This window comes from Lolium perenne, chromosome 4 (assembly GCF_019359855.2).
Source record: "Lolium perenne isolate Kyuss_39 chromosome 4, Kyuss_2.0, whole genome shotgun sequence".
Lineage (NCBI taxonomy): Eukaryota > Viridiplantae > Streptophyta > Magnoliopsida > Poales > Poaceae > Lolium > Lolium perenne.
Genome location: NC_067247.2, coordinates 357,777,863 through 357,788,855, shown reverse-complemented (window position 1 = coordinate 357,788,855; position 10,993 = coordinate 357,777,863). Strand labels below are relative to the sequence as shown.

The following is a 10,993-nucleotide window of genomic DNA, read 5'->3' as shown; positions in this document are numbered from 1 at the left end:
ACTTTTTTTGCAAAAAAAGTTAAAAAAATGGTAAAACCGCAATAACTTTTGCATACGACGTCGGAAAAAAACGTATAATATATCAAAAAAATCCTGAGAAAAAGTTACATCCGAATTCACCAGGGTTTACCCGGTTAGCCAATTTTTAGATTCTCAAAATTCCAAATGAAAATATGAAAGCAGGAAGATTTTAGTTTTTGCCATAAATTCGGAATTTTATTTTTTAAATTTTTTTAAAATAATAATTACATCATGCATAAAGATTACTATTACTTAACCATAAAGTTAGCCAATTTTTTAGATTTTAAAATTTTCAAGTTTGGCAAAAAAATATTAAAAAATAATAAATTAAAAAAACAATTATAATACAAATTTAAAAATTATAATTATAATACCATTACCACAACATGTACGTTATTAGTTTTGTTTATTAAAATAATTATTTGGAATTCGAATAATAAGTAAGTGTGACATCGACCAACATGTTAATAGGATTGATATGATACTAGTATCACAACATGCGCGCGAAGCACTTGGAAGCGGGATGGGAAAGGAACTTGGAAGTTAAGCGTGCTAGTGCTGGAGTAGTGGGAGGATGGGTGACCGAGCGGGAAGTTGGACCACGAGTAAGTAATTTGACTAGAGATTAAGGGTAGTTAGAGATTAAGTGGAGTTAGAAACTAAACTAGTTAAATAACTGAAATACTAGAAATTCTGAAAAAATAGGAAAAAAAAGAGGAGCGAAAAATAATTGGGAACCAAATAGATAAAAAAATAACGAAATAACCTTTAGTCCCGGTTCGTGTTACAAACCGGGACTAAAGGGTTTTTTCCTCGACGCGCGCCAGCAGCCCACGTGGCGGGACCTTTAGTCCCGGTTTGTTTTACAACCGGGACTAAAGGGGGGGACCTTTAGTCCCGCCTAATTGGTCCCGGTTTGGAAACCGGGACTAAAGGCCCAAATGAACCGGGCCTATAGCCCCGTTTTCCACTAGTGATATGCTATAATAGCTGGAACATCCGGTCTGCTTCCATCCAGCCAAACACCGGCAATCTAAAAGTGATAATTTACAATTTAATTAGAAATTAACGGTGTCAAAAGGAAATAGGAAAGGAATGTTCACATTTGAACAGAAAATACATAAATGAGTCAAATATTACAAAACTTACTATGGCAGAAGAAGAGCGAACCATGAGCTTGAAATCATTATACCAAGAAATAGTTATTTTCCATGTACCAGGTTCAGGGCAAAGCATATGATCATCGTTGCAGCCAAAAGGTGCATCTAAGCTCTTTTAGATTTCAGGAATCTTTACATGAAAAAACTGAAAGCATATTCCTTGAATGTTCAGGACCTTTATTTTTTATTTTTTGAAACTCTCCGGTAAAAGTGTATTTTTCTCTCAATCTAGACCAATAAAAAATTATATCGGTAAATTGGAACATTGGAAAAGTATGGATCGGACATACCAAGAAAAATAAGCAGCATGCACCTACTTTTTGTGGGTGTAGAAAGAATTTTAGCATCAAAATGAACAGACATATCACACTACCAATATTTAAAGAACTATTCACGATCAATATCTTGAACATGGAATAAATAAAAATACATGCTTGATGCATCGTTCTGTCTTACACTCGCCCTCTTTCTTTCTTACTTCTCCATGGGGTACAAAGCATCCAATGAAATGCTGGAAGAGAAGAATATGCCACACTGAAACTTGTGACACGGGAACCTGATTGTATGAATGCTAAAAAAATGAAGAAATGAAAGTTGAGCTTGGCTGAGGAAATTTGTAGCAACTAATTTCTGAGAGTAAATTTAGGTCAAATTGAAACATGCATGAATAAAATAAAATATATATTATTTGAACTTACTTGGTAAGAGTTTCACCTGTGCAATTCAGCTATGAAAAAAAAAATCTTTTGACTGCCCATATGTCTACGATGCTACATATGAATAGCTTCTCAATCTCTACTTATCACAACAGAAGGTTGTAACTTATTTTCTCGTTCGACAGAAATCACCCTCATTTGAATTTAAATGTAGGGAAAAAGTGGTACATTTATTAGGTGCTTCTTCTGAGCGTCAGTCCAAATATAATAAGTCTGATGTTATAGGTATGTGTAATATGAACAGTATCTTCCCATATAGCAGTAAGGAAAACAAAGCAGAAAATGGGATGGATGGAAGAACGATTGAGTGTTCAGTGGACTTGATACCTTCGCATGAGATCTCTGAACCATATAGCATGATAATTCTGTAGAACTCTTAAATAATATTGAATAAAGAAGCTTCATCTTCATGTATATCACAAGATATTCCCAAGCTTGGAGCAGATCGAAGCTGAACTCTATTGGAACCATCCGAGCCAAACAATCATGATCAAATCAAAGTAAGCACTGATGCACTGCGGCTGATATGATGAGTTGTAGACTACTGAATGCCACCGGAAGCATGTACTCGTTATTTCTGAAAGAAAAAACATGCAGCCAAGTGAACAGGTCTCACAGTCGCTCTCCTCAACTGATGGATGCTTGAAGAACTCGAAAATAATTAAGAAATAAGTCAGTGGACAACGAATGGGAGTTGTGGACCATGGCTAGGAAGTATATGTGCCGAGAAGTTCTTGCAAAGAAGTTGAAGCAGAAGATGACGATTCAGCTCATGACCTGATGCCATCAATGCCGTGGCAGTTTGAGGTGATGAAGGGCCAATTTGCTCATTACTTACAGTAGTGGAGAAAGAAACGTTCCATAGTTTTGATGTCCCGAAAAAAGGAAACAAAATGATGACATGGTAGGATGTTGAGGTGAGATCGGTGGATAGAACAAAAAAAATGCTTAGGTGGAGGGCTTGCTTAGGTGGATACCTTGCATGTTGAGAGAAATCCCCTAGGTGGGGGTCTCCTATTTAGAGATAAAAGATTCGTGCAACGATATGATATGTATTTTCTTCTACTTTTTTTTGGGGTGCTTGCTTATATTTACAAGTCAACTGATTTAGAATTTTGTAGAGGAATTTCCACACTTTTTAATGTTATAGAGCTACAGATAGATTTGTTTGCCGCAAAATCATTTAAAACAACCAACTAAATTGAGTAAAATCATTGGCTAAGTTGCGACATGTGTACAGTCTTTAAATCGGGCGTATGAGCAGGAGAAATTAGCGCTAACATATCGAACAAGTGCGGTGATATTTCTTTCGTAAATGTTTTGATGTGTGGCACTACACATTCATAAGTTTATCTTTAACTATAAGGATACCCGTGTTGCGGCATGAATTTTCTGAGTAATTATATTGTAAAAAATAAGTTGGTGTACAAATTATGTAGTATATATGATGGCTATAAATTGCTGATGTGGATAATTGGATGAAAAAATAGGTGACATGTATAACTTTTAGACTAGTCACAATGGGAAGTATCATGAATATGACACTACGTGATACCATCTCTACAATGCATAGTATCATGATATAGTATCGTAGTTTCATTATATTTAGTGTTATGTAGAATCTCAATGTAAATTTAAGTATATGATCTATTTGCTATTAAATTTTCTAGTTTTACGTGCTATGATACGGTATGTACCTATGATACCACTCTCATCTCTCTCCTTATTAATTATTGTGCCACATTAGATTTTTGCTAATATGGCATGCATAATACTACTTGTGATACTTCCATTGTGGCTAGTTTCATGTAAAGATACATCAATAAAGAATGTTTGCGGAGATGACATGAACATTTGATTAGCTAACGAAATAGATGATGTGGATGACTTACATGTAGATATATTAATATTAATTGCAGTTAGTGGGGTTTGCTTTATAAGAAGTATATATACAATAGTTAAGATTAATCAGGGCCCTTTGATCCGTAGGATAGAAAAAAATACAAGAATAGAAAATTCATAGGATTGAGATGTCATGTCTGTTCTATGAGAAGATAAAATGTGTTTGATTGTAGCTAATGATTTTTTCATAAGATATGAGGTGATGCTTTTTTTCCTCTAGAAATTACACTACTCCTACAAGATTTCTATAGGAAATTTTCCTATAGAATATGTTCCTATCAATAAAATGACTTGTATAATTCTTTTTCATACAATCCAAATTCTACACAATTTTTATGCAAATCTTATACATCAAAGGAGCCATTAGCCTCAAGTCTTTCGTCCATTCAGGTTTTCGTCTTTGGGAATTGGGATGCAATACGCGTACTCACTCAATGAAAGTACTAGCTCAAGCCTAAAGCCTTAGTAACATAATAAGCATCCTCATTGCTCCGTCGTATAAAAGTTGATATGTATCATTTTTGAGAAGACATGAAATATCATTTATTCTTTTTTAATAAACAACAAAAGGGGTCTCACTGCGGTTGTGGATGGTGTAAAGAAAAGAGCATATTTTGTGCATAATAAAATCAGCAAAAACAAAGAAGATCTAAAATTAGGCTTCCGTGTGGCGGGACTACCACAATCAGCCCCTCCGATCTCTCCTAACGGTAGCTCCCGCTCCCACCGTCTCCGCCCCCTCTCCACCACCCGCCACCCAGAGGCAGGCTCCCGACGCCTTCCTCCCTCCTCTCGCCCGTCTCGGCGCCGGCGGCCGGAGAGAGATGGGGCAGCCCAAGAAGCTGGTCTACAGCTTCGTCGCGCGCGGCACCGTGGTGCTGACCGACCACGCCGAGGTCTCCGGCAACTTCGCCTCCGTCGCCGCGCAGTGCCTCCAGAAGCTCCCCACCAACAACAACCGCTTCAGCTACAACTGCGACGGCCACACCTTCAACTACCACGTCCATGACGGATTCAGTAATGACCCCTCCCAAACCAACCTCTGCCAGCGTGCGTTGATCAGAGTACTGTGGGTGATTCGTGGGTGTTTGTCTTTGCGATCACGGATTGCCTTGGCGATCTAGCGTGTCCTTGATTTCTGACATTACCCATTTATCAAGAGATTAATTGTCTCCAGTAAAGCACCATTTTTCTTCAGTAATGGTTCCTCAAATGTCAATAGTGGTTAATCAAATGTCAGTAATAGTTCCTCCAAAAAAAAAAACCCAAAAACGCTCACATGTCATCCCATGTTAGATTCGTCAATTCTAGTTGGTGCTGATCGTGTTCATCGTTTGGGTGTTCATAATGTCAATTTGTGTTCGTGAATTTTTTTTCCCGAAAAGGGGAATACCCTCTGCATCGACTGATGCATATAGCATTTATCAAATGTGTTCCTGAATTGTGGGGTGGATAATAATGAATTTAGATTTTTGATTTGATGCTTACTAATTAAGAAAAAAATTCTGGTCAAGTTCTAGACAAATCCAAATGTGTAGGTGTTGCTCATGTCCCGTTTTTCCTCCGTTTCTTGTGAAAGTGTTGTGCGCTACATGTGGTAGCTATTGCGCCTGTATACTGGTTTCGATCCTTCAATGAAAATGGTTCAGGCCTGAAAGGTTTTTATTCCTGTTACCTGACTAGCCTGACTTGCTTGTATATGGTTTCCATGATAATTTCATGGTTTTGCTTGAGTACATGGTTGTCATGATAATGTTGTGATGGGTAGGGTGGCTACTTGCGTGCAACTTATGGCAATTTTCAGAGCCCATACAGGTGTCATTGTCTATACCAATTTTACATTTTTTTTTGGAAAATAGATTAAGTTGGGAAATTGGATTCACATGGTGATTTATTTGAAGTCATCTCTCTTGGAATCCGCTCGAGATTTTTTTACCACATTCTCAAAAGTCATACACGTGTTCCTATAAAGTTGCCTCCTTTTCCCTTGTCTACTTCATAATTTCCGCAATAGTTCATAACGATGACTAGTAAGTAATAATACTCTGTATGATAAGATGCTGCAGGAAATGGTAAAAGAATCTAAGAATTTTGTCTTTTGAAATAAAAGAAAAAGTTCTAGCCATGTCTTTTGATGATCTGGCCATCCGGGTATTATATTTTGTATTATTTGGTTATCTCTTCCGTTGTCAGTAACCATGCCACTAGTTTCTCAGCGTATGACCGAAGTTTGTACTCCTTCTCCATTGGGCTTTGGTGTATTGACATATTTGAAGTTTCCTTTTATCAGTATACATATAGTACCATTTTGTGTATTCTGCTACTTCAGAAATAGATTTATCATCCTTTTGGTAATTTGGTTTTCAGCATATTGTGTTGTGGCTACCGAGTCTGCTGGTCGGCAACTTCCAGTCGGCTTCATCGAGAGAGTTAAGGAAGATTTCACCAAGAAATACAGCAGCGGAAAAGCCAGAACTGCTGCTGCCAATGGCCTCAAACGAGAATATGGGTACTTTCCGCAATATCTTTGGAAACGTCTTTCCACATTTCAGCAAGCCTCCATACGTATACCTCTTATCTTATAGGATGAATACCAAATTACTACGCTACATGGAAGCGAGACTAGCTACTTAATATGAGCAGTTTTCGAAAATAAAATACGAGCAGTGTGACTGTGAGAATGGATGTCTTCTTTTTCCAGGCCTAAGCTTAAAGACCACATGAAGTACTGTGACCTGCACCCTGAGGAGATTGACAAGCTCGCGAAAGTGAAGGCTCAGGTTTCAGAGGTGAAGGGAGTAATGATGCAAAACATCGAAAAGGTGCACGTCTATTCTACTTTCAGTCTGCTACTGATGGGGGTCTTGTGAAGATTCGGGCTGCTATCTTTTTCCCAACATTCTATAACCCGACCACCTGTCCATTAGGTACTAGATCGTGGTGAGAAAATTGAACTACTTGTCGATAAGACAGAGGATCTTCGCTCACAGGTATCATATGCTCACACTCACCTCGGTTAGGTCTTTTCATTCTTCTGTCACCGTGCCCAGTGCATGAGAGACGTGGACTCGTCCATACTTGTCTCCAGGCACAAGATTTCAAGAAGCAAGGAACAAAGATACGACAGAAGATGTGGTGGGAGAACATGAAGATAAAGCTCATTGCTTTTGGCATCATTATCGCGCTGATCCTCCTCATCATCTTGACAGTTTGCGGCGACTTCCATTGCTGGTGATGTGACTGGAGAGTGCACAGCTCACCTCATCTCACTGTTTGAATACTGCTATAGACTTCAGTTTCGTGTTGCATCGCACAAGAGAAGAAAGAAACGCAGGAAAGGAAGTAAGGGGAGAAAGGCATGCATGCTACTACGACATACATGTAGAGAGTGTTATTTCTACTAAAACCACCACATAGAGAGTGCATCGCCATCAATCGCGCCGTGATGCTAGAATCCGTCAGTTTGATGTTATAGTTGTCGCTGAGCACATTCTTTAATTTCTTTAGTTATATGTTTCTAGACCCAAAGGCTCGCAATATATAACGGAGCCAATGCCCAAGAATTTTATTTTACATTGTTGTAATTATTATTATTAGTATAATGATGTAACCCAGATGAGGTGCTTTTGCTGCAGTTTCGTAAAGAGGTTTCATCTTCATGTACTTGCTTCTGTGTTGATGACATGACACCGTAAGTTCTTTTTATGGAGCTGCCATAGAGTATCTAAATCACTACCTATACAGTGAGGTTGAACTGAAGTACTGAACAGTTCACTGCGTTCTTCCAAATAGACAGACTAAAGCCCACTTAATCAAAAGAACGGCGACATACAATCTTTACTCTCTACTAAATTAAGTTTGCATCTCAACTTTTGCAACAAAATATACCTATGGATTGCACTATGGATGTGCATCGTTTCAAACTTTTTAAAAACCTTTAAGGCCTTGTTTGTATTGGGTGCAAATTTTGTGTGCTCATGGGTATATAGCTCAAACATGAGCATATCAAATGCCGAGGAGCACACAGAAACTACGCTTAATCCAAGCAGCCCTAAGCAAATAATTTTTGGAGAGTTTTCACTTTTCCACCGACATAGTTGCTTCCCTCCAAGAGAGAAGCTGAACATGGCGCCTTTGAAGAAAGAAAAAGGCTTGGCACTGCAGAGCACTCATAACTTTGTTCCGTTTTGGCTCACCTCCTCCTTCCTTCCTTTTGCCCTTTTGCGGTGGCAGCGCCGTTTGTATGTGGCAATGGCGTCATCCAACGAACCCCTTTAAGCCTGATCAGGTGGCTCAGGCGCGCCGGCGACCTCTTGCAGCAGCCAAGCGGGCGCAGAGGTGCGGCGGCGGCTTCAGTCCGGCGGATCTGTGTGCAGCAGTTCAGTGAGTTCCTATCGCTCGTATTTTACTTCTGCTTCTGCATCATATGTGAGTCAGAACAAATTAATTAGAAATCAAATTGATAGTGCTGCTGACTGGCTTTGTCAGTTTTCTTGTTGGCAAAATGAGCTGATAGATTTATTCTAATTTTGGATGATCTTTAACTAATGTCCTTGCAATTTCATCTCTCAGCTTGTAACTCTGAACCATAAACTGGTTTTTTCACAAATGAAATTCAGGTGGGGATCCTCTCCCCCGTTGATTTTTTTTTAAAAAATTCATTTCTATTGGACTTGACTTTATTTAACGTACAGTAGCTAAACTTAGAATTGATTCGAAGTGTATTCACTAAACCACATTATTTACTGCATTTGGGACCTGGCGGTGTGCAGTTCCAAGCAAGCAAACATAGCTGAAGAGGCATGGCCGAACGATCCAAGTCTTCAGCAATGGTCATCGCACAAGTTTGGAGTGATTGGGAAATCCAGATCTATGTGCTGCTAAGCTTTGTCTTGCAAATATTTCTCTTCTTCGTCGGCAGCCTGCGCCGTCGCAGTGGCCACAAGGCCTTGGTCAGGTTTCCCATATGGCTGGCCTACCTGCTAGCCGACCTCGTCGCGGTGTACGCACTCGGTTACCTCTCGAGGCATGTAGCCACCACCACTATGAACAGGGATGAACGGCGTCACGAGCTCACCTTCTTCTGGGCACCTTTCCTCCTTATCCACCTTGGTGGCCAGGACAGTGTTACTGCCTTCTCCATCGAGGACAACGAGCTGTGGCTGAGACACTTGCTGAATTTGCTAGCTCAGGTTTGGCTGGCTTTGTATGTGTTCTGGCAGTCCACGCCGGGCGACAGGCTTGTCATCCCGGCGGCCTTTGTATTTGTGGCCGGGATCATCAAGTACGGGGAGAGGACATGGGCGCTCAAGAGTGGGAGCGAGAGTGCTCTCAGGAGCTCATGCGCCAGCAACGAAGCAGCTGTGAAGCAGGTTGTCCGGATAGGAGCTGAAGCCGATCTGCAATATTCAGAGATTATCAGGTGTGCTCTTTGCTCGGCGACAGGAGTCCGGGATGTGTTTGCTGGGCGCAAACTCCACCAGATAGACAGCCAAGCTTCAGAGAAACTGACAAACAATGTAGCATTCGAGGGGCTTGAAGATGGAGAAGTACACTTCAAGATTGTAGAGATCGAGCTGGGCCTGATGTATGATGAACTCTACACGAAGGCTAAGGTGGTCCAGACATTGCCCGGTACCATACTCCGGTGTGTCTCTTTAGTCTCCATGATCGTGGCCCTCGTGGTCTTCATCACCATGATAAGTGGAGGCAGCTACTATAGCAGAGCTGATGTTGCAATAACCTATGTGCTGTTTATTGGAGCCTTCTGTCTAGAAGTATGGGCTGTCTTCTCAGTGATGATGTCACCAAGGGCATGGGCATTCTTAGAAGGTCGACGATGCCACAGGCTTGCTCGTGTGGTATGTGCACGGCTGCAAGCGAGGCAATGGTGGTCGAATTCCATGGGGCAGTACAACTTCCTGAGCTCATGCATTCCTGGCAAGACAGGGCTGTGCTTCACACTGCTCACCAAGATCATGGGTCTACTTGGAGCCAAGGAGCTGTGGAGCAACATACTGCATTCCAAGCACGCCGAGGTCAACAAGGGGCTGAAGGACACCATCAGCACGTTTTTAGGAGAACTCCAGCCGGAGTCTCGTGTCCCGTTTCATGCCCCACCGACGAGCTTATCGTCCTGCCCATCGTTTCGGAAGATCATCAGGAATGATTTCACGCAGGCACTGCTGTTTCTGCACGTCTTCACAGACCTGTTCTTGCACAAGGTGGGCACGCCGGTGATCACCGAGGAGACTCGGGGCCTTATGGAGGTGTGCAAGGGGATGTCTAACTACATGTTCTACCTGCTGGCGGTGCACCCTGCGATGCTTCCTGTCGGCAGCAACGTGCATGATCTAGTGGGAGAAGCCATGGAGAGTGTCAAGGCCAGCTCTGCTGCCTCGAGCAAGGAACAATTTCTTTCTGCACTAGCAGATGGCAGCGAGACGGAGGCGTTCCAGCTGACGAGCAAACTCTTCCAGGAGGCGCAAGGCGTGCTGCTGCAGCAGGGGCAGGATCTGGGCGCGGCGCTAAAAGAGGTGGTGAGCATGTGGGTGTCACTGCTCGTCTACGCAGCCGGCAAGTCCAGCTCCAAGGAGCACGCCCGGCGGTTGAGCATGGGTGGGGACATGCTCACCTTCGTCTGGATGCTCATGGCGCACCGGATGCTCGGGGACATCGGTAGTGAGCTTGATCTTTGGGCCAGGGATCCAGCAGAACCCATAATTTTGCGTCCTGATACCGTATCGATCAGAGGTTTCCTTTTTGAATTTCCTGCGGATGACTAGAGAAATATAATGTGAGACGCCACTCCATGGGACTAAAGAGAGCATACTGCCACCGTAGCAATAACTTGTTTATCTTGAACATGCATGGGATTGCGTGTCATTTGTACTAGTAATTATGCATGCATAAGATAATAAAACTAAAAATCTCAACATTCTAAAATAGAGAACAATGAAAAAAATTATCATTAAATCCTTCTCCCACCACCTTGGAATTCATGTGGTGCTAATGCAACCTAAGAGGAGGTGTTGTCATCATGGTTAAGAGCTACATTTTTCCTAGTCAAGGCATCATCTCATTCGACATATTCTAAAAAGACATGTTCAACATGGAGAAGGAGGTGTTATTCTGATGATCAAGAGGTACGTGGTGAGGCAGAAGTTCCGTTCGACGTTTTCAACATTGAGAAGA

At 41.5% G+C, this 10,993-nt stretch overlaps 2 protein-coding genes across 2 annotated transcripts; both read left to right on the top strand.

The window, feature by feature from the left end:
- Nucleotides 1-4,476: 4,476 nt before the first annotated feature.
- On the top strand, nt 4,477-7,462 carry LOC127296862 (putative vesicle-associated membrane protein 726). The gene is made up of 5 exons (XM_051327091.2): nt 4,477-4,816; nt 6,167-6,308; nt 6,501-6,621; nt 6,727-6,789; nt 6,888-7,462. Exons 1-5 carry the CDS (start codon nt 4,624-4,626, stop codon nt 7,032-7,034), a joined length of 666 nt encoding a protein of 221 aa, XP_051183051.1. The 5' UTR covers nt 4,477-4,623; the 3' UTR covers nt 7,035-7,462.
- Nucleotides 7,463-8,035: 573 nt separating this feature from the next.
- Nucleotides 8,036-10,646, top strand: LOC127349192 (uncharacterized). The gene is made up of 2 exons (XM_051374968.2): nt 8,036-8,182; nt 8,572-10,646. The coding sequence occupies exon 2, from the start codon at nt 8,602-8,604 to the stop codon at nt 10,582-10,584; it is 1,983 nt and encodes a 660-aa protein (XP_051230928.1). The 5' UTR covers nt 8,036-8,182; nt 8,572-8,601; the 3' UTR covers nt 10,585-10,646.
- The last annotated feature ends 347 nt before the right edge of the window (nt 10,647-10,993 follow it).

Coding starts and splice junctions, on each gene's coding strand:
- LOC127296862 (XM_051327091.2), top strand. CDS start 4,624: ATGGGGCAGCCCAAGAAGCTGGTCTACAGCTTCGTCGCGCGCGGCACC. Junction 6,622..6,726: donor TGATGCAAAACATCGAAAAG/GTGCACGTCTAT, acceptor CCTGTCCATTAG/GTACTAGATCGTGGTGAGAA. Junction 6,790..6,887: donor CAGAGGATCTTCGCTCACAG/GTATCATATGCT, acceptor ACTTGTCTCCAG/GCACAAGATTTCAAGAAGCA.
- LOC127349192 (XM_051374968.2), top strand. CDS start 8,602: ATGGCCGAACGATCCAAGTCTTCAGCAATGGTCATCGCACAAGTTTGG.